General features: G+C 40.6%; 1 protein-coding gene across 2 annotated transcripts in view; it reads right to left on the bottom strand.

The window, feature by feature from the left end:
* NCBP1 (nuclear cap binding protein subunit 1) overlaps positions 1 to 22,573 on the bottom strand; it is a 34,376-nt gene that overhangs the window by 9,901 nt on the left and 1,902 nt on the right. For both annotated transcript variants that reach the window (XM_071730504.1, XM_071730503.1), the window contains exons 4-17: positions 22,273 to 22,429; positions 20,262 to 20,369; positions 19,619 to 19,740; positions 19,229 to 19,298; positions 16,850 to 17,065; positions 16,162 to 16,259; positions 14,779 to 14,842; positions 9,457 to 9,567; positions 8,180 to 8,244; positions 7,385 to 7,447; positions 4,849 to 4,923; positions 3,645 to 3,748; positions 2,237 to 2,359; positions 906 to 1,008 (exon numbers count right to left, since the gene is read on the bottom strand). In XM_071730504.1, the coding sequence (XP_071586605.1) occupies positions 906 to 1,008; positions 2,237 to 2,359; positions 3,645 to 3,748; positions 4,849 to 4,923; positions 7,385 to 7,447; positions 8,180 to 8,244; positions 9,457 to 9,567; positions 14,779 to 14,842; positions 16,162 to 16,259; positions 16,850 to 17,065; positions 19,229 to 19,298; positions 19,619 to 19,740; positions 20,262 to 20,369; positions 22,273 to 22,429 (1,479 nt within the window). The remainder of the gene's footprint in view (positions 1 to 905; positions 1,009 to 2,236; positions 2,360 to 3,644; positions 3,749 to 4,848; positions 4,924 to 7,384; positions 7,448 to 8,179; positions 8,245 to 9,456; positions 9,568 to 14,778; positions 14,843 to 16,161; positions 16,260 to 16,849; positions 17,066 to 19,228; positions 19,299 to 19,618; positions 19,741 to 20,261; positions 20,370 to 22,272; positions 22,430 to 22,573) is intronic.

The raw sequence follows: 22,573 nt of genomic DNA, 5'->3' as shown, positions 1-22,573 counted from the left end.
CCCTTGATACACGTTTCCATACTTTAGACACCTAATCTGTCTCTTTCTGAAGAAATAGCAGCATTCACAACCCAACTTACTGTACTAAAACTATAAAGCCTTAAGCTTTTTGATCTCATGGCTGCCACTGTTGGTGAGCCAGTGAAAAATACCATGGCTCTAAATACTCACATCACCCTGCTCTCTTGTACTGCTGACTGCAGGTTGCTAACTATAGCTTTGTGTCAACATTGCCTCTATGAAGCTCCCAGGTGCACACTTTAACAGGTTTATATATCTTTAAGAACAGACAGAAATATAACTCATCAAGATGCAAGTGACTACCTTGCATTTATCAAAACCCTTTAAGAGCAACCCCAAACCAGACAGGATTAAAACCTAGTTATTTTAGTTCGTTTTGCTTAATAAGCTGCAGTTTTTAAAGCATTTATTAAGCATATATTTAAACAATGCACTCTAAATTATTTTAGAATATATTTTCCTGTGCCTTCCTAGATAAGAAGTTTTTTTACAAAGCAGACAGCTTTGAAATTACATGGTTTCTTCATTTTTAATACACAGGTAACTTCTGTAGTCATACTTAGAGTACAACATATTGCAGTGGGAGATACCCAGTCACTCAAATGTAAGGTGAATTCTTGCTATTCACCACAGTCAGCAAATGAGAAATTCTAAAATGAAGCAATATTCTAACTTGTCTCATTTGTTTGATTTATATCCAATGGCTGTAATGCACAAATTTCAGTTAATTCTGTTGACATATAGGTAAATTAACCTAGCACTTAAACTACCACAAAGTAAGTAGCTAGTTCTCCTACTCATATTGCTGAAGCTCACATTGCACTTCTGCTGTGTTTCACTATCAGAATTAAGCAGTTCTGTAAGTCCCAGAATAGTGCACTTACTTTGCTAGGGCACTGAAGGAGTGGCTGAAAGACTTTGCAGCTAGATGGAGCAGAGTCTGAACAAAGACTTCTATTTTCAGAGGATTGAAGGTAAATCCTTCATCTGCAAGTTATTTAAAATTAAAACTGTAAGTCGTTCGAGTAGAGCATATAAACTACTCACAAAACTATAGAGATAAATTACAAGTTATTTCATTAAAAAAAAAAAAAAAAGGGTTTCATCAACAGTGTTTTGCAAGGCTGAAAAAGGAGCTAGCAAAGAGTTTCCAAAATGTGGTCTCTGTGGGTCCCACTTTGTCATGGAGAAAATGTCCAGAAAGAACATGTCAGTGAAGTCAGTGAAGAAGCTACCGAAGACACAGCCACCCTGTCAACACCTAATAGCACTGATGGACAGCAGCAGAGAAAGACAGCAAAGGAAGCTGCAGAGCTGAAGGTCTGGCAGACTACAAAGAAGGGAGAGGGGATGAGGAGGGAGGAAGGAAAGGGTGATTACAGTACAGAGGCTGGCTCTGTGGGAGAAGGATCCAGCATGCATTCATAGCAAACATGGTACTAAGGGTGAATGACACGAAGTCCCCTCTTGCAATTACAGCTATCTGCAGCTGAAGACAGACAGGAGGGAGAACACTCACTGGTGTGTGATGTCTAAAGCAAACCAGGAAACATAACACTGGATCCCAGGAAAAAAAATCCCCCCAAAAACACAACAAAGCAAACAAAAACCCCAGCCAGACCACTGCCACCATTTGTGTAACAGTACACTTGCAAATGTTGAAGCTATCCCTACTGTAAAGATCACTCCATAATTCTCCAACTCACACTTCCTCTCACTCCGTACAACATACAGGCTTTAAGAATCAAAGCTGTCTGTGGCTACAATGGTAGAAAAAACATGAGTGGTGACTCATTGTGAGTCTGTATGTATGGAGTACTACAGGCAGCATGCTGGCTATCTTATCCTGTGGGACTGCACCAAGGGGAGGGAAACTCTCAGACCGGGCACAAGCACTGAATCTTAGTTGCGAGGGTAACAGCATGAACTGCACCCTCACTAAGGCAAAGGAAATGGTAAATCTTTTCATGTTCCCTCCGTAATCAGAAGAAAACACATCTCAGTCATCCATGAAGAAAAACAAGCCTGCCTCTGCGTGCAGGATGTTTACAACAAACCCTAACAATGGTGTATTATTTCCATTTACTGATAAACTGAACCCAACCATCAGGGAAAAAGCACACAGCTCTGTTAACCACCACACCCATAGCTCCACAGATGGCACATCAGTCCACAGAGAAAAGAAATTACAGCCTGCCAAAGACTAACATCTTACCATCATCATCATCCTGGTTTGGATTAGGTACATCTTTTAAAATGCTGAAGATTTCATCATTACTGGCCTTGTTTTTAATTGCAATTGTTAAACAGAGTGCCACAGAATATCCTGGAAGAGACCCTAAACAAAAGCAAAGAGGTAAAAAATATGTAGAATATTGCCACCATTTGAACAGGAGGAACTGAAAAAGGAGGGCTTTCAGACTCTTGAGGGGAGGAACACAAAGGGAGGGATCTGTTCCCTCCCATTTCCTGCCATACTCTAAAGATCCAGAAAGCCGGCAGCTCCTCCCCCTTTTTTCCTCCCACTTCCTGCGGGTTCCTGCTGGCTATGTTGCTGTTCGGTACTGCCAGCTCACCACGTGCTATCAAGTTGTATGCATATATTTGTATATATTTGTATCTTTTGTTACTTTACCCTTTATGTTATTACCTTTCCTTTGTGTTAGTAAAATCTATATCCAATTGTTTTCAGTTTCCAACAACTTAAAAGTCTCCAGTCTTTATTCCCTTTATCTTCCCTTGGGGGAGGGGGAGAGAAATAGACTGGAATTTTGTCCTAGGTCTGTAGCCCGCCCAAACTGCTAAGCCATGACAAACACAAGTGTGCATTTTCAACATCAGTTTGCCTCTCAGAGAAAAAAGTACATTTCACAGCTGCACCTAAAACTAGCTACTTCAAATGTCCTTGTCCACACCACTTTTCTATAAAACTACTGCGTTTTCCTGATCTTCACATTAAATTCAAAACATACAGTAGGATCTTTAGAGCTGATGTCAAGTAATCACTCTGTATAAAGCTCTAATTCAGCTTCCACCAGTTTCCTGAAAATACAATACTTCCTTGTTTTTCCTTACTGTATTTCCTTAATGATGACATTTTATGCTTAGGATTGTTATTCCTTTTATTACTCAGTATAAAGACAATGTATCTCTCTACCTCAGTCTTCACATCACCTGCTGCCTCTGTACACTTCATTAAACCAAGTTTACTGGTAAAATCTTCTACTGTTTTGTTAAGTTAAAAAAATAAAGCCATATTATGACTTCATATACTGACTTTTGCATAGTACTGTGCCCAAAGAGGTGAAAGAGATGCATTTTCCAATTTTAGACTTCTGGCAAAAAAATGCCACACAACACCAGAACCACCTCAGCAAGAGTAACTCCATGTAAGTGGATTTTCTTTTCTACATAAAGTAAAAGATCATTAGATTTCAGAGATACAGGCTTAATATATATTAATTGTTCAGTGAAGCATATTTACCCATATGACAATCATGCATATTTATTTCAGCTGTACTGTTCTATATGCAGACAACTGATACTACCATTACTCTAGTGTGCTTCCTTGCTCTGAAATACTCTTTCCTTCAACTTGAACCACCAATAACTTTAATACTTACTGTTGCTTTCATCTCCATATTTGTAAATGCACACTGGATTAGCAGGACTGAGGACAGAAAAACTTGCAGGAACAATGTCTATTATTCGCTGATGATAGGAGAGTCTGGAATTAAGTGTCAGAGCAGCAGAATCAAAATGGGAGTAAAACCAGGCCTAATTCAGCAGTGACTGCTTTACAATGGTTTTCCTGTATTTAATTTTCATAGAACAAAAATCAGTATGTTTATCCAAAAGAACAGTAGTTTCTGCTTGGTAGAAAGACCTAAGTATACCAAAATTATTAGTAGTGTTCTGTTTGAACTCTTCGGTGGTACGAATTTCATGCTCACATAATTTAGCTTGTGAAAAGATTGTGAGGCTGTCTGCTAGGATGTTTTTTGCAACAGCCTAGGATGTGCTATAGAAAACTCGGAAGACATTGGTATTTGAAGTATGAAAAAATTCTAAACTGGATGACTTCTTTCTACTTTCCAGTTTATTTCACTCCCACAAAGGCATAGTTTTGCTACCAGAGTTTTCAGTGAAATGGAAGAGTGCCACAGAAAAACAGCATTTGTTTTGCAGGACAACATTTTTACACTTCCAGTACTGAATTCACCCAAAACTGGATGGTTTCACATAGGATGCCGAATAACATTGGCTTTTTGAATATTTTGCTCTCTCTCTCTCTCTCTCCTATATTCCTCTATCTCAACAATTTTAAGTTCAGCCCTAATAGTATACTCCTCTTGCTGGGTTTGGAGATTGTGTTTATTTGCTTGGGGGGCTGTTTTACATTTCTTAAATGTAAATTTAAGAAAAATTTACATCAGGGGCACCCAGAAAAACCATAATTAGACTCTCCTTTTTTAGTTTGACAAATGATCAGTTCCCATTTCTGTGGATGCTGAACACTTCCCAGGAATATTGCCTAAGTTCTTATTTGTTTCTTACACCTATGGTGGAGCATGTATTTTTGAAACTATATGGGTGCAAACCTAGGGTAGGGTAGCTCACTACCATCTGCTCCACCCGTTCCTGCCTCTCTCTAAAGTAGCCTCCTACAACAGATAAACCTGATAAAAAATATACAAGCAGACTCATCTCTTAACAGAAACTGAATTATAAGAACAGGCAAGGGTCAAGGCAAAAGGAAACTGACAGTATCCAGAAGCAAAAATCAAACTTTGCCTAGAATACAACTATCAAAGTTATCTTACTTACCGCATGCACTTTTCCAAAACCTCTCTCACAAATTTGGGCTTGGGCTTTTCAAGGTCCTGAGTAAGACAGTCTGACCTATCAGGGGACAGAATATAATAGCTTTTAGCAAAAGAATTTGTGCTTTAGTCTCTTTTTGGCTTGGTTTAATAGGTAAAAAAGAATCATGGTCTACGGACAACTGGAGTGCTTGATACGTAGTTTTACAGTGTAGGCTATTTTAAGACAAATGAGGTAAAATTTACAACCGTTTTCTTATTGGAGATGAGAAGTCTTGGAATCTCATCTCTGTGTAATGTATTTTCAAGTAGCTTCCCTTCCCCTCCCAGATTAAAAAAAATTGTGCTTACTATTAGCTGGCTTTCTCTTTCCTTAGGAAAGGAATTTCATGTTATTTCATAGACTGTTCCTACCTCACAGGGGATCTTTTAACTTTTGTCTGATTTCAAATTTATTTCAGATAATGAAAATACGGATACAAATACAGTCATTTTCAAGATTTGTGAAGAATGGCAGCTTGTGAGAGAAGGCAACAGAAGTACTGCCACCAAGGAACATCCCAGCAAAGAAAAACCAGATCTTTGAAGACTGCTGCCTGGTGAATCAACAAAGATATATACTATAATAGCCAGCAAGAACTTCAACCCAGGAAACTCCAGGCCTGTCATCCTGACCTCAGTGCCTGGCAGGGTTATGGAGCAGATCATCCTGGGGGCAACGACACAGCACCTACAGGATGGACCAGGGATCAGACCCAGCCAGCAAGGGGTTAGGAAGGGCAGGTCCTGTCTGACCAACCTGATCTCCTTTTATGATCAGGGCACCTGCCTGGGGGATGAGGGGAAGGCTGTGGATGGAGTCTCCCTGGACTTCAGCAAAGCCTTTGACACCATCTCCCATAGCATTCTCCTGGAAAAGCTGTCAGCCCAGGGCTCAGACAGGGGCACTTTGTGCTGGGTTAGGAACTGCTGGAGGCCACCAGAGAGCAGTGCTGAATGGTGCTGATCCAATTGGTGGCTGTGGTGTCCCCCAGGATCAGTGCTGGGCCCAGTTCTGTTTAATATCTTCACTGATGATTTAGATGAGGAGATTGAGTCCACCATTAGCAAATTCACAGGTGACACTAAGTTGGAGGGAGTGTGGACCAGCTGGAAGGCAGGAGGGCTCTGCAGAAGGCCCTGGACAGACTGGAGAGTTGGGCTGATTCCAACGGGATGAGGTTCAACACGGCCAAGTGCCGGGTCCTGCACTTTGGCCACAACAACCCCATGGGGAGCTCCAGGCTGGGCACAGAGTGGCTGAGAGCAGCCAGGCAGAAAGGGACCTGGGAGTCTGGATTGCCAGGAAGCTGAACATGAGCCAGCAGTGTGCCCAGGTAGCCAAGAAGGCCAATGGCATCCTGGCCTGTATCAGGAACAGCGTGGCCAGCAGGTCCAGGGAAGGGATTCTGCCCCTGTACTCAGCGCTGGTGAGGCCACACCTTGAGTCCTGTGTCCAGTTTTGGGCCCCTCAGTTCAGGAAGGAGATCGAGGTCCTGGAGCAGGTCCAAAGGAGGGCAACTAGGCTGGTGAAGGGACTCGAGCACAGATCCTATGAGGAGAGGCTGAGGGAGCTGGGGCTGTTCAGCCTGGAGAAGAGGAGGCTCAGGGGAGACCTCATCACTCTCTACAACTCCCTGAAAGGAGGTTGGAGCCAGGGGGGGGTTGGGCTCTTCTCCCAGGCAGCTGCCAGTAAGACAAGAGGGCATGGACTTAAGCTCTGCCAGGGGAAGTTTAGGTTGGATATTAGGAAGAAATTCTTTACAGAGAAGGTGATCAGGCATTGGAATGGGCTGCCCAGGGAGGTGGTGAATTCTCCTTCCCTGGAGGTTTTCAAGCAGAAAATGAATGTGGCACTCAGTACCACGGTCTGGTAACCACAGTGGCAGCGGATCAAGGATTGGATTTGATGATCTCACAGGTCCTTTCCAACCCAGATGATTCTGTGATTCTGTGATTCTTTGAACTGAACTCCACATGAGAGCAATACAAGAAAATTCAGTAAATACACAAAAATGTATCACAAGAAGGGCTGCACCCCTCTCCACAAGGACACTTAGTCAGATCAGCTATGGAAAGCAAGTACAATAGCAAGCTGTGGGAGTGACTGTAGGAAGGACTTGACCCCAAGGTGATCTCTGTTGCTTCATGGGAAGCTGGAATGGAAATCTCAGGAGAACCTGTAGTTAGGCACTGATAAAGTCCAGTAAGCTCCTGTTTGAGATGCCAGTTCAAGATCTGGCATGGTAAGAACAGAGAGCAGGACCAGCTTTGATGGAACCTCAGGCACTAGGATTTGGCAGGTGGGAATCAGATCATGAGGGCTCAAGGATAAAAGTCATAGCAGGGTAGGACAGAGACTGAACACAGGACAAAAAGAGTCAGTGCATATTATTTGAATTAAACTGGGCAGCCATTTCAGAGAATTTGCTAGCAACTGATTGAGGGTGCAGGACAAATTAATCACATTTCAACTTCAATTTCAAAGGAAAGAAACTTACCAATCTTCCCAGCTCCAGCGGAACTGGAAGTTGCTCAAGTGGTGAGAAAACCAGTTAATAAATCTTTATTAAAAGAAAAAGAAATATCAATTAAATGCCAGAAATACAGAAAAAACTTTCAGACTTTCAGTTGATATTTTCTTATGAATGCATTCTACTTTTCAAAGGCAAATTTCAAAGACTGCATTAAACAGGTGTTACGTTAAACAGTTACAGAAGACTGAGTTCAGAGAGTTGGAAGGAAGCCTTTATGGACAGTCAGGCCCATCATACTCTGCTGTTTCATACAAAGAGATGACCTACTGACTAGCATTTAAAATGTAAACTTACTGTGAATATGACACTTTTGCATTTTTAGTGAGTAATTAAAATGTCCCCTACACAATGAAGACTCCACTCAAAGGGAAATACCACCACTCTCCCCCTCCCAGTGGCACCTAGCACGTTAACTCCCAACTTGCCTCCTAGGCTACAAGGGAGTAGGGATACTACCAGATAAGTAGTATGCAGCTATGAATAGCTCTGAAATGAACAGTTGACAACTGAGAAGTCATCAATTGTAACTGCCCTGTGCAGACAGCTGGAACTGTGACCTCCACAGGAGTGCTACTGGGAAGGAGAGGCAAACAGTCTGTACTCCTCCTCTTTAGATTACCTAGAGGCAGAGCCCAGAAAACATTCTGGCTAGCACCCACGACTGCAAGGATTTTTGACTAGTCCTTTCAAGACCCTTTTAATTTTTCGTGTACATTGTCTATTGCAGAGTATTTTCCATCATCTTCAAAACACATTTACCTGTCCACACATGTTGTATTCATTGTATCCAAACGCATGTAGAGCATTTCTGTGGCTTGCGCAAGCTGAGAGTTTCTTATTAAGGTTATCAGAAAACCACTGGGTAAGTCAGTTGTTATTTATTAAGTTTCTAAATAGAATGTTATCAACTTTTTGCTGGTTGTGGGTTTAGTCCAAAATCAGGTAAGTCATAGTAAATCCACAGCACAAAAATGAAGCATAAATGGAGTTCTAGCCTCCAACCCCAGCCTGTTTTTCCACTGTTGTTGCAAAAAGACTGCTGGCTTCTTGCATAAAAAGTCAGCATATGCATCATGTGACAAGCAAAACTGCGCTGATGTGGACACAAACCTCCCTATGGATGACTTCAGTAACAGTAAGAAAAGTCTAGCTTCATGAGCTGCTGCTGCTTATTCACAAATAATCTTTTACCATTACTGAAGACTTGAAAAAGCCACACTGACTTTACCCAACAAGAGCTTTATCCCTCTTCTGGTGTTCCTATTAACATTAAAAGCTTTTCACATGGATGCAATTCTAGAGGCAGACTTAGCTCTAATCACTGAGATTAAGTGATTTGCAAGCAGTGAGTGATAACATTAAGTAGAATGAAGACTTGGGCATGAAATTACCAATGGACAGACATCTGTTAACAGTCCTTCATTCTTAGACTCTGTAGCTTGATCTAAACCAATAATCTAACATGATCTAAAATGGCAGCAAAGTAGGGGCAACGTAATAGACAGAATTAGCTGGGAGTCATGTCCCCCTCCTCAGCATTTAGCCATCCTGTTTGAGCATGATTATTGTACTTTTGAATTCTCCTAGTGGGAACACTTAGTGGGAACTCAAGCAAGTTTCTTTAAATCACCTGCTACACCTTCCCACTAAAAAAAGACTATGAACACTCACACAGTTCTTAGAACAAATCTGTCACTTCCTTTCCTCTTCAGCCTTTAATTTGTCTGTGAGAGGACAAACATTGCCCAGATTTAAACACACTGCAGTGACAAACAAGACTATTTTATTTTATCCCCACACCAACACAGCTCTTCTCTTGAGGTCAGAGGAAGCACCAGAGCACTGTTCAGAAAGGTGAAGAGTGTTGCTCACTTGGCAAGCCTCAGCCTGTGCTAAGCAGGTGTACTATTTTCATGTGAATGTTAGTGGCAAAGTTTCATGCAGCTGCTGTGTTTATTGCTATCCCATCTCCTAAAAAACAAATAAAATAAAAGACTGAATTTTATAAACGCTTTCCAGCAGCACAGAAAGGATACAACTTGTGGTAAAGAACCAGGCTGCAGTTTGCACAATTCAATCAGAAGCGTTGTGTACATGACTTCAATATGTGGTGGAGATGGAAGTTGAAACAATTCTGCAAATATTACCTGCAGAAGAGAAATGCACAGAATCAGAACATACTATGATTTGGCCTGCACAGTCCCCAGCTTCACAACAGTGGCCACTGATGTTTAAAAATCACATATCCAAAAAGGCTCCTCTTATTCTGTGCAATGTTGCAGGAAAAACACAGGAAAAGCTTATAAAGGTAGTAGTAACCCTGCACTAAACTGTTACAGTCCTTTCTAACTGCCCTTAATACTAACACAACACAATCATCAAACATCTATTATGTCCAACAAATACACCACAGAGTTGTAGAAATTAGTAGGTCATGTAGTTATAACATGACTGACTGCAGTGCTACCACATGATCTGAGAAAACCAGAAATCATCTGATTATGTGAAGCAGTAAATATAAATATTAAACATATTAAATGAAGCCTAAACATTTAATGTGAAATGCTATTTGCATTAAAATTACATTTATATCTTTTCCATCATATCCTCTTTTCTCTTGCACAAAAACTTAAATAAAGCCACAACTTGCACTTGAAAATTATAACCAGAATTTTGTACAACAAAAGCACCTAGTTCATAACCCTTGGCAGAAGATCCTTCTAAGAAAACTGAAACCAATCTTGCACTCAGCATTTTATTTTTAAGTTTGACTGTAATACCAACACATCCACCTTTAAGGGCTTTAAAAAAAATCATCATTCTACAACATTCACCTGAGTTTCTGTTTATTTTTTAGGCCATTTTCAACTAGACTTAAATAACAAAGGAATCATGAATATTTATGCATTATGGCTGGTCAGTTTCCTCCTTAAACTTCTAAATAAACATTGAAGAATTGAAGCTTAAATCAGTAAGCTTTAGATAATCTTCTTACTACTGTAAGAAATCAACATCCATTTATAGATTCCACAAACAGCATATGGAAGCACACTGACTAGAACTTTTTATTCTAAGGAAAGACTTGAGAGCATGAAAAGACTAAGAGGAGCCAAAATGTAAGAAAAAACTTCTTTACTCTAAGGGTAGCAGAGCACTAGGCAAGCTGCACCAAGAGGAGGTGGAGTCTGTCTCTGGTGACATTCAAAACCTGCCTGGATGCCATCCTGTACACCCTGCTCTTGACCTGCTCTGACAGGGGGGTTGGACAACAAGACTGCCAGGGGTCCCTTCCAACCCCTAACATTCTGTGATTCTGTGAGCTGGAGAACCTTTCTGTGACAGTGTAATTTAAACATTCTCCTAATGACAAATATAGCAAAAAGTCCCATTAGATAGAAAGCCACTCCATTTCTCAAGATAGAAAATAGAAACAACTGAACAATCAGTCATTATCTGCTTGAGACACTGTGTAAAACTGTATTGGTGATGTTCACCATGTTTATGAGCAGATGTCAGCATTTCAAACTGGCCTACCATACTTTCTGAAAACAACAAGGCCACAAGACAGACCAGGACACTGATGATCCGAATGTCTGAACTGCCTTGAGTTTAAATTGTACCAAAAGCTGAAGCAGCAGAACCAGGCACAGCAGTCCAACAAACCAATAGTATTGCCCAGGCATTATCTGTTTACAGTTAACAAAAATATACACGTATGTATCTATAAGAACCATAGAAACTTAGGGGCTGGAAGGGACACCAAAAGATCATCAAGTCCACCTCCCCCCACCACAGCAGAGTCGCCTACAGCACATAGGAATGTGCCCAGGTGGGTTTTGAACGGAGAAGGAGACTCCACAGCCTCCCTGGGAAGCCTGTTCCAGTGCTCTGTCACCCCTCATTCTCCTCTTCTCCAAGTGGAAGAGATGCTGCCCCCTCAGTCTTTCCTCACAGGGGACGAATTTCACTCCCCTAAGGATCTTGGTCGCCCTGCACTGGATTCTCTCAAGCAATTCCCTGTGCTTCTTTAACTGAGGGACAATATTCCAGATGTTGCCTCACCAGGGCAGAGTAGAGGGGGGAGAAGAACCTCTCTTGACCTCCTAGCCACCCCCTTCTAAAGCACCCCAGGATGCCATTGGCCTTCTTGGCCACAAGGACACACTGCTGGCTCATGCTCATCCTTCCATCCACCAGCACCCCCAGATCCCTTTCCCCCGTGCTGCTCTCCAACAGCTCAGTCCCCAACCTATACGGGTACGTGGGGTTGTTCTTTCCCAGATGTAAGACTCCACACTTGCCCTTGTAATACATTAAATTTCTCCCTGCCCAACTCTCCAGCCTGTCCAGGTCCCTTGTGACTGGCAGCACAGCCTTCTGGGGTGTCAGCCACTCCATGCAGTTTCGTGTCATTAGCAAACTTGCTGATAGTACACTCTATTCCTCATCCAGTTCATCAATAAATATATTGAACATATTGAAGTGGTCCCAGTGCTGACCCTTGAGGGACTCTACTAGAAACAGACTTCCAACTGGACTCCATCCCATTGACTACAAATTTCTGCCTTCTATCCTTCTACCATCTCCTGATATACCTCATCATCCAGGCCACACTTCAAGACCACAAGGATGTCTCAAGTGCTTTCCTGAAATCTAAAGATAAACTGTCTACTGCTTTGCCATCATCCATCCCGCTGGTTATATCCTCATAGAAGGCTATCAGGTTGGTCAGACATGACTTTCCCTTAGTAAAGCCATACTGACTGCTCCTGATAAGCTTCTTGTCCTTGATGTGTCTGGAATGAGTTGTACCATCACCTTCCCAGAAATGGAGGTGAGGCTGACTGGTCTGTAGTTACCCAGGTCCTCTTTCTTGAAGACTGGGGTGACATTTGCTTTCCCCCAGTCCTCGGGCACCTCTCCTGTTCCCAGTGACTTACCAAAGATGCGGAAGAGTGGCCTAATAATGACATCCTCCAGTTCCCATAGCACCCATGGGTGCATCCCATCAGGACCCATGGATTTATGGATTTCCAGACTCATTAATTGATCCTTAATACACTCCTCATCAGCCAAGGCAAACCCATCCTTCACCCTGACTCCCTCAGTGGCCTTAGGGACCTGGGTCTCCTGAGGACATCCTCCAGTAGGATACACAGAGGCAAAGAAGGTGCTCAGCAGTTTCACCTTCTTTGTATCCTCTGTCACCAGGGCACCCCCCACATACAGCAGTGCCTACATTGCTTCTAGTGTTAGTTTTATCTGCTATGTGTTTGAAAAAGCCCTTCCTGTTGTCCTTAACCTCTCTCTCAAGGTTTAATTCCTTCCCTAGTTGCCTCTCTGCATTCTCAGACAACAGTCTGATATTCCTCCCAAGTGGTCAGCTCTTCCTTCCATGATCAATAGGTTCTCTTCATCCATTTGAGTTTACCTAGCACTTCCCTGTTTAGCCATACTGGTCTCCTAGTTCCCTTTCTTGATTTCCTTCCTATTGGGATGCACCAGTCTTGAGCTCAGAAGTGATCCTTGAATGCTAACCAACCATCTTGGGACCCTTTACCTTCTAGGACCCTGTCCCATAGGACAATTTTTTAAAGCAATTTTTTAAAGAGGGCACAGCTGGCCTTTCTGAAGTTCAGGGTTGTGATTCTACTTGGTAGTAGCTCAGAAGCTACCAAGACAAAGATGCCTCATTTCAGTGCATCCAGAGTCCAGGTAGCAAGGAGCTCTCTGTGCTTGGGCTGACAAACTACAAGGTGGAGCCTCAGGAACCTCAAAAGTAGGCATACCTGGGAAGCCACCAACAATCACTTTCAGGCTATGTTTACTTCTGCCTGATTATTATGTTCAGAACCTTAAATAATGCTTTCCTTTATCTGCTAGACCATATTACTTCTGCAATTCTGTGACTGACAGAAAAAAGATTGAACTATTATCAAACTGTAGTTGAAAGCAATGCATCACCAAATTGACTGTTAAGAGACCTTATGAGGGAGCAGTAGCAGACAAAATGAAGAGAAGCCTGAAAAAAACAGCATTCTAAGCCTTAAAATATCTGGAGCTTCATTAAAAGTAAGCAGTCATAGACAAGTAATAAAGCTAATATTCTAAAATTACTCATTTGCAAGAAAAAGGAAATTGTTGCATTAAAATATGCAGAGCTTTTTTTCAGTAATTTCACCTACAGCATATCACCATATACAGCACCCAAGTATACTGAAGATTACACCACTGAAGATACTTTAAGGCAAAAAAATATTGTTCATTTTAAGATTCTTCTGTTCTGGATTCAGAGCATAAAAAGAACAAGCTATATAAAGAACAAGTAATATAACTTTACAGCACTCAGAATATTTCAAATTTTGGAGCCAAGAAAAGTTCTCAATCTCACTTTCAATAAGATAAATCTTCTAAATAAGATTACTTTTTGTCATCATTAGCTCTGAAATTCCTACTTCACAACTTTTTCATTAAACCTTTATATGGCAAGTTGTCATTGTAGCTTAATTTTCTCAATCCCTTTTAACTTTTTGTGGACCTTACTGAAGTTTTATACATCACAGCAACTTGAAAACAGACCCTGGAAAGAAGGCTGCAAAAGAAAACCTACTCTGCTCTCCTGATACACATTACAGTTATTTAAAATTTTCTAATACAGAGAATGCTCTGGAGGAAACATGTTTTTTCACTGCAAGTTCTTTTTGTGGGCAGTAGAGGAAAATTTAGAATACCTGAACATTAACCCATGCAGAACAGCTGTGTCTGGCTGAGTTCTGATCTCATCAAAAGCCCATCCACAGCAGGTTGCTCAGGGCTGCATCACCTTAGGTTTTGAACTTCTCAAGGACACATTCCAAAACTTTTCTGGACAAACTTTCAGAGTAAAAAAAATGTTCCCAGTAAAAAAAGTTTTCCTATGCTTAAATGGAGTTTGCGTTTCAATTTTAAATGGAGTTTGTGTTTCAATTTGTACCCACTTCTTCTTGTAATTTAATGCAAGTCTTTTTAAACTGAAAGCTACGCAAATGTAGCCATTTCTTAGACTGAATGATACATTAAAAGCATCTTATGTAAAATATGTAAAAAGGTTTGAGAAATGTCACTACCTTGATTACTAGTGCACTAAGAAATTTTGGTCCTCAAACAAAAAGGTCCCATTGAGCCCCCTCCCCCCCCCTAAAAGTAACACTTAACTGAGTATAACCCACACATTTAAATGCCACTGGTTGATTCAAACAGGTTCTGGCTGACTCCCATCTCAAACTGTAATATAATTCACCTAATTACCAGGGAACTAACTGGGATATGTGCTTGTGAAATAATGGAGCTACAAAAGATATTATCCACACAATCCATACCTCTACTATGTGGTAATTCAGAGGAATCTTGTTATTTCCTGGATAGCTCAATAGCTGTGCAGCACTGCAAAACCATAGATACAGTAGGTTCAGAACATGACACGACAAATGTAATATCAAGCAAAAAAGTTACAGGAAGTGCTTAATTCTGGGCAAGGGTTAACACAGAAGCAGAACAAACAAATCATTGGTCCTTCCAAAGTCTGTCCATCAACCCACAGGGTAAAACAGGATCAGCAGAAGAACACAACAGCATTGCCTGAACTATGATTTGTAACTGTTATCTTTGTGTAGTTACAGCACTTGGACCACAGCACTCCTACACAAAATAGCTTTGCATAAATAGCCATGGTAATCTGTAATTCTGGCAAGCACAGAGGAAAAACAACCAAAACCAAACAACAGATATTTAGAGTAACTCGAAAGCACAACTGAGATAATGGGTTACAGAAAAAACTTCCTGGCTTCAAATGTTTCATTTTTTAATCAGCTCATTACCACTTATTATTATAATAAAGCAAACAACTGCTCCTCCCTTGATTTTACTACTACTTCTCTAGCAAGTCTTATATCTCCCCTCTAGTTTGTTTTGTGTTTTTTTACTTTCCTCTGTTAATTAACAGATATCCCAGTAACCGCAGCAACTCTGAATTTCTACTTTCTGATGAATCCAACAGCTGTAGCCAAAAATCTTTACCACATGCCATCACCACATTATACAAAATTTGGTGGATTTCATTTTGAAGCATGACACAGCCTATTACCTGTGGCAAACCTTCTTGATTGCTAATTATCCCCACCAGATATTGCTCAAACAGAAATGAATAAAAAGTACCCTGACTGTTTCCTGGCATGGCTAAATTCAAACTCATGAAATCTGCTGGCTCTGCAACAACTCCCCAGAGTGAGCTCAATTATCTCTGCCATGTAATCCCAAATAAAAGAATGCAACAAGGAGGAGTAGTAAGCATAAGCATGCCCATAAATGCCCATGTGCAGTCAGCTGCAGATGAACCAGGTCACCCAAACAAATCAGGTGCTTCAAAATGCCAGGAATGCAGCCACACTCTGCACAGTGCTGCCTGGAAGAATAAGGTGTATTTTTTGCAGCACATCCTGTATTATCATGGAATTCCCTACCCAAGAAGCCCCTGCCCCCTTGGATCTCACAGACTTTCCAGAATCTGGATGTTACAGACCCACAATATTCCCGGCACTGGTTTTAATGTAGTTAAATGAAGTAAATCAGGTTTCATGAAGCACTCTAGGAAACATTTAATCCTGAACTTTTGTCTAACCAGAGCTCTCCATATTTCTGATAGCAGCAAAATCATGGAAGAGTTCAGAAAGCAACAGGGCCCCATAGCACTAAGTTTCTCCTACCAGGTCTTTCTCTCTTTCCAGTGAGATTTGATGATGCAGTGAAGATTCTCTTCTATTACAAATCGTTCAACAGAGTGGCTGCCGGGCATGACAGGGCCCTAGTGAGAAAGAAGTGACACTTGTGACAAGAGGACTGCTAAAGCAGTGGTACTAAAGATAACAAGCTATTATGTACACATTTACAGGTGGAAAAAACTGTACAACTTGTACATAAGTGCAGTGAAGTCTCAGCTGTTCTGTATCATTCAGGACCGAGAAGATAGTGTGACACAGTTCTACACAGACTTCAGACTGGTATTTAATACAAAATTAATATCAAAACTCATTACAAAATGAAATCATAGCAGAATCAGAAAACACGGTTATAAGTTCACGAAGCATTTGTTTCTTCCTTTGCTCTGTGGAGCCATCAGGCATCCCAGAGGAAAAAAAAAAAAAAAAGAAAGAAAGCCACAACACTGACAGTCTAAATGAAAGCATCACATCATCTCACAACCTATATTCTACTCCTCACAGATCTGCTTTATACAGTAGCTTGGTCACCCAAATAATTTCTGCAGAAGTACCGAAGCAGAACTGCTGCTGGTCTAACTACTCATTGTCCTGGGAGATGGAACATGCCTTTTTAACCAATATAGCCCCCAAAATCTGGGAAATCTGCTCACCATGCCTCATAGTGATAGCATACCTCAGGGTCATCTGTGTAATCAAACATCCTAAAAATAACCCTTGGCATTGGGTACACTGAATCTTCGGTGTGAGGTGGAGGAGTGAAGGGAGGCAGATTGTGCTGCAGTGCTTCACAGAGAATGCTGTCAAAAGCCAAGTAGGGCCTCAGAATGTGTCGCTCTTGCCAACGATCTTTCTTCAACTTCTGAATCTGGGACCAGAGGCAGTCTAAATACTGATGGAAAAAGGTGAGAATCATCATCAGATGAGCTCAATGTTGTTACCACGCTGGTAAGTCCCTTGAACTATGAGAAATGTATTTCTTAAATTCTATACTCTGTTCAGGAAAAAAATGTTTCTTCAACTGCTGATTCAGTAATCTAAGAAATAACTTCAGAATCTAAACACCAGAACTTCTCCGAATTCCACACAACATTGTGTCTGCAAAATTTAATTGCTGGTGGGTTTTTAAACACCAACAGGCAGTCCAGGAGCCAAGCATCACAGCTATTCTTTGAATATGCCAACAACAGCAGGGAACTTCATTACTGCTCATTGGTGGTATTAAAGGACATAACATCAATACTAACAGTGGAAAGACATTCCATTTCCTGTAGGACAGACATGATGCTCCCAAACCAATAAAACTATAAGCTACTGCATACTCAAATACAATATTGTCAAATATTAAACACCTTTGGCATGGCTTTCAACACAATTGTGAGTCCCAGCTTTCTGCCTAAGATGGCACAGTCACTGCTGCAACTCGTAATAGTCTTGCTTTGTTTAATTACTCTTCCTAAAAGCAGTCCAAGAACTCTGGAGCCTTGTGGCCTCAGTGAACTCAATTTTCAAGTGATAACTGATGTAAGGAATGCATTTACATGGAAGTGCTTTGCATTTACTGAAATCATCACACTACAAAACAAGAAGAAACTGGTAACACCTGGCACCTGAAATGAAAAGCTATGTTTGCAGTACTCTCTAGTAATACATGGTCTCAAATGCACTCTGCTTATCTCTCCCTCTGTTGAGCTAAATAAGGACACTCAGATATTGGGCAGGCATAAAAACCATGATGAAAAATCAATCATAATCATCCTGTCTTTCCAAATTATAATTAACAAGAAAATGTTTAAGACTGTGACTTAATCAGAACAGTGATCAAAATGTAAAAGGGTGGCATGGTTTGACCCAGCAGGCAGCTGCATACTGCTCAGCCACTCACTCTCCCCTCACTTCCCTGGGAATGGAGGACAGAATCAGAAAGATAGAGAGACTCACGGGTTGAGATGAAAATGATTTAATAATTCAAATAAAATTGTAATAATAATGATTATGATGAGGATTATAATAATAAAATGAATAATATACAATGAACAAGTGATGAGCAAGGAACTCAACCATCCATTGACCAGTGCTCAGCCCATCCCAGGCAAGTGATCCTGGAGGAGAGAAACCCCAAAACCACAATCCTGGAAGAGATACATCCTAATTCCCCAGCTCATTCTCATCTACATATGAGCAGACATCAGGATATGGAATGTGACATTGGCAAACTGGGTTCATTGCTCTGGCTGTGCTCCCTCACAGCTTCTTGTACACCTGCACACTAGCAAAGTGTGGGAAGTTGAAAAATTCTCAATTTCTTAGCAACAAGTAAAACCATCAGTGTGTTATCAGTCTTCTCATACCAAATCCCATACTGAGTCAAAAACTATCTATCTAGTTTATCTATCTGTTTATCCCAGCCAAAACCAGGACAGAGGCTATGTTCCAAAACTTCCCAGAAGATCAGTTTAGATCTCAATTTCCAACCAAGTTTGCCCTCAAAACTGGGGGAAAAAAACCCCAAACCAAAACCCAAGCATATTTGAAAAGGCAAATTCCACCCCAAACTAGCAAGGTACCCTCTCTTCCCTCGAGAAATTTTGGCTTAATTGTGAAAGAAGCCATGGTAACTGCTGAATAGTTTCTACATACTTGTTTAGTACTTCCTAGAGCTCAGAAAGCAAAGCCACTACAAAGGTTTCTTTCTTGCAGAGGGAAAACATTAAGGAAAAAGTCAGGCATTAAATTCTGCTTTGCCAAAGGTCTTTTTAACAGAGCCCTGTACCTGCAATTTCAAAACAAACACTATAATTTACAGCTATTACTCACTTCATAACATTTCCCCAGCAGCCTGTCAGCAAACAAAATATTCTTCTACTCACCCCACACAACCTTATGCTTAGGCCCAAGACTTAGTAGACAATTTCTCATGTAGAACTTGTTAGAATTAATGACAAACAGAAGACAATTCAAAGCAATAATACTTTTAGAGATGCCTTTTAATTTCATGCTGAGAGAACACTGTTCTTCAAAATTCTTGAAAGAATGCAATGTAAAATCCACTCACCTCTTCTTGTGGATGTGGTTTATCAGCAGTCCAAACCTGTAGCATAGGTACATGGATCTTCTGGCGGCGTCTGTGTACACGAGAAAGAAAACCTGACCTTCAGAAGACTAATTTAGAGCAGTAACTTTTTTTCTCATAAGTATTCTACTATCTGATCTCTTCATCTGATGAAATCTACAGCATACTAAAACCTTCAGCATAAACTACAACTTGAGAAGCCAGTACAACTTCTCAAATTCAAGGAAATCTCTCCATCTCTCTCTTCTCAGGGTGTTCCCCTCCTCCCCAAATGATTCAGACCTAAGAGAACACTTCTTGAGAATACTTCTAAGAAAGCAACAGTCAAAGCTATTATACCATCCTTGAAGAGATAATCATGTTACCACTTACTTCAAATAGCTTTCTGTCTGAGACAGAAGACGATCCATTTCAGCATCCTTTTTCTCATATAGCTCCTTCCCAACCCAGGGCAAAGATGACAAAAATGCAAACATATACCAGTCACACCGTACCTATGGGGGAGAAATTTATTGAAATCTAAGTATACAAGTAGGTTCCAAAAGATTATGTACACACATTCCATTTTAACTTAAAATTAAAACATTAGCAGAACTATTATTTTGGAAGGATGTAAACACTAACAGCTAAAGACTGAATTTGCAAGCCCTTAAAAAAAAAAGAAAATCCTGTTTTGGAATGCATCACTTCTAACTTGAACCTTGACTTAAAAATTGTATCAATTCCACAGCCCTCCTGCAGCTTTATTGCCACAGCAGAACAGGCCTGGAACTTTAAACTTGCCAAAGTAAAGTAAAATGACTTTGTTTCACATACTTCACTGTAAAGGCCCATTCTTTCTTACTGTATGGATGCATGCGTTTTCTGATTGCCACAGGCTCCTTTTACTCATACTAAGGGAACTGCAGATCACATTCCATTTATCCCTCCATCTCTAAAACTTTCCTGTTCTAAGCATAATTACAGAAGCAATGGTACAGAAAAACTGTGAAAACAGCACAGATATTTTCCTTACTTGGGGTACATCTTCCTCTTGTGTCACACTCACAAAGTTCTCAAACATAGCTACCATCGAAGGTGCAGCTATTACATGACAATTCACAAGATCTGACAGAAAACGAACCTAAAAATGACCAAAAAAAAATAGCTTTAAATAAGCACTTTTCAGACCTGCACAAGAACACACAAAGTTTACACTTAAACATCTAAAACCAAACCATCAGTACAAGTACAACATTCACTAAGCACCATTAAGGCAGCAATACAGTACACTGTACAGACCTACCTTTCAACCCTGGAAAACAAGAACCGTCTGTGCTGCCTAAGGTACAATTCATTATAATGTCTGCAGTCTGCTTCACTGCAATAACATGGCAGGGATTGTGTTTATAACTAGGGAATGATGGGAAACACCAGTAAGTATTCAAATAACTGCCAAATGACACTACAGAAAAAAAACACACCTTGTGCTCCTACCTACTCTAAATAGTATCAGATCACTAAAATTAGAGAAGTGGAAGTCATAAAACTTCTAAAAAGCTGAATGTGGCAACAGCAGTGGAGAATCTGTCTGACATTATACACAATTAATTTCTGTAATTATTTATTCATAAATACAGATAGTTACACAAAGAGCCTACATAAAAACTGCTGTCATTTTCAGATTTCAGAAATGGACATGCTGTGGGTGTGCTGGGTATCAGATGGCCTTATTTGCTTGGGAAGGAAAACATCTTGATGGCAGTAATATATCCCTGATTGGGGTGCACTCTAAAAAGAAATCCAGACTGACAGAAATGGATATTTAAGTAGAAAATATCCAAGGGAGATGACCCCATTTTTTTCACCTTTCCCTCTTTTGATTGGATCTTGCCATCAGACTTAATCAAGGCTTTAGTGCTACCGAGGTTCTCCCAATATCATCACAATCTTAACAGAAAACATAGGCTGAAATTCTAGCATTTCAAATCTAGCATGTTTTTTTCTTAAGGGCACATACGCAAAAACCAATCTAAAAAAACCAACATAGGTATTTTGATCTGAAGGCACATCTTTGGGAAGAAGTCTTGGGAAAGCAGTTTCAGCTAAGGAGAGTTCAGTAACTACAAGAACAAAAACCACCAAACTCTTACTTTCCAGATATTCATTGCTCTGAATGGTCTTTTAAAGTCCTTGACAAAGCTGGGGAAAGACTTCAACTGCCACTGCCTTAGTCATTGCTCTCACACAAACCATCTCTGTATAAGCACGACCAGAGAAGGTGATGCTGAAGCCAAGGGACAACCCATCCACAGTTCTATCGAGGACTTTACCAGCAGAAGTCCTTTAAGACAGACAGCTTAGCAGCAGTCTTCTGACACAACAGAACTGAAATCCTAGAATCTTAATTTTCACTAGTTGCCTTCAAAATAAGCTTGGGAGCCTGGCATTGGGCTTGTAAATCAGACACCACTGAAGTACCAACATCATCTTTGCAGACAGAATCTATAAACACCAGGAGCCGAGCAAATGATTTCAAAGACAGACAGCACTTAAAACTGCTTGCTTGATCTTTGTCCCTTAACAGCAGAATGAAAACACAGGCCTGGTAGCAGCCATTGAAACCAGCTTTTTGGAACTAGACTGCTCATTTTTTTTTTTTCAGTTGCTTTTTTTCATGGGAGCCACAAGAAGATTGAACACAGTAACAGTGCATGACTCTCATCTGTTTTACCTTTGCCTCTAGAAGAGGCAAGAGACAGCAACTCTGACTACTGCAAATCAACTTATCACTGGGAAAATACACAGCTGGGAGTCAATTTTGCAACTGTAATACAATTTGTATTCCCAGAGAAATACTTCTTACTCTAACATATTTCCTCTTGGTATACCTGCAGTGCACTTGCACAGTGATACCAGAGGAGACTGTAATAATACACATGGAAAGTCTGGATTGCTCTTCTGGAACAAAAAGGTGAAACAAGGAGGATAGAAAAAGGATGAACAAGCAAACCATGAACAAACAAACAAACAAACAAATTACTTACTAAATGCACAGCTTCATTATACATGTTGACTTTCAGGCATTCTTTAAGCTGACGAATCATGGCTTCTACAAATTCCCCACCAAAATTGTAGTTCCTGGCATTTAGCAACCCAACTAGTGTGGTGTAAACAGTAAGTTTTTCTGGTAATAGACGTGCACTGACAGAAAAAGAAACATGGTGTTAGTTGTTTATTCATCACATACCATCACAACTGGCAACTGCATAGCATCTTAGAGTCTGCTTATTGCAAGTTAAACTAGTGCTAGGAGGAAACAAGAAGAGTGCTAGTATGAACTGACAA

The sequence above is a fragment of the Heliangelus exortis genome, chromosome Z, assembly GCF_036169615.1.
Source record: "Heliangelus exortis chromosome Z, bHelExo1.hap1, whole genome shotgun sequence".
NCBI lineage: Eukaryota > Metazoa > Chordata > Aves > Apodiformes > Trochilidae > Heliangelus > Heliangelus exortis.
The sequence above is the reverse complement of the archived record's forward strand: the minus strand, read 5'-3'. Positions and strand labels throughout refer to the sequence as shown.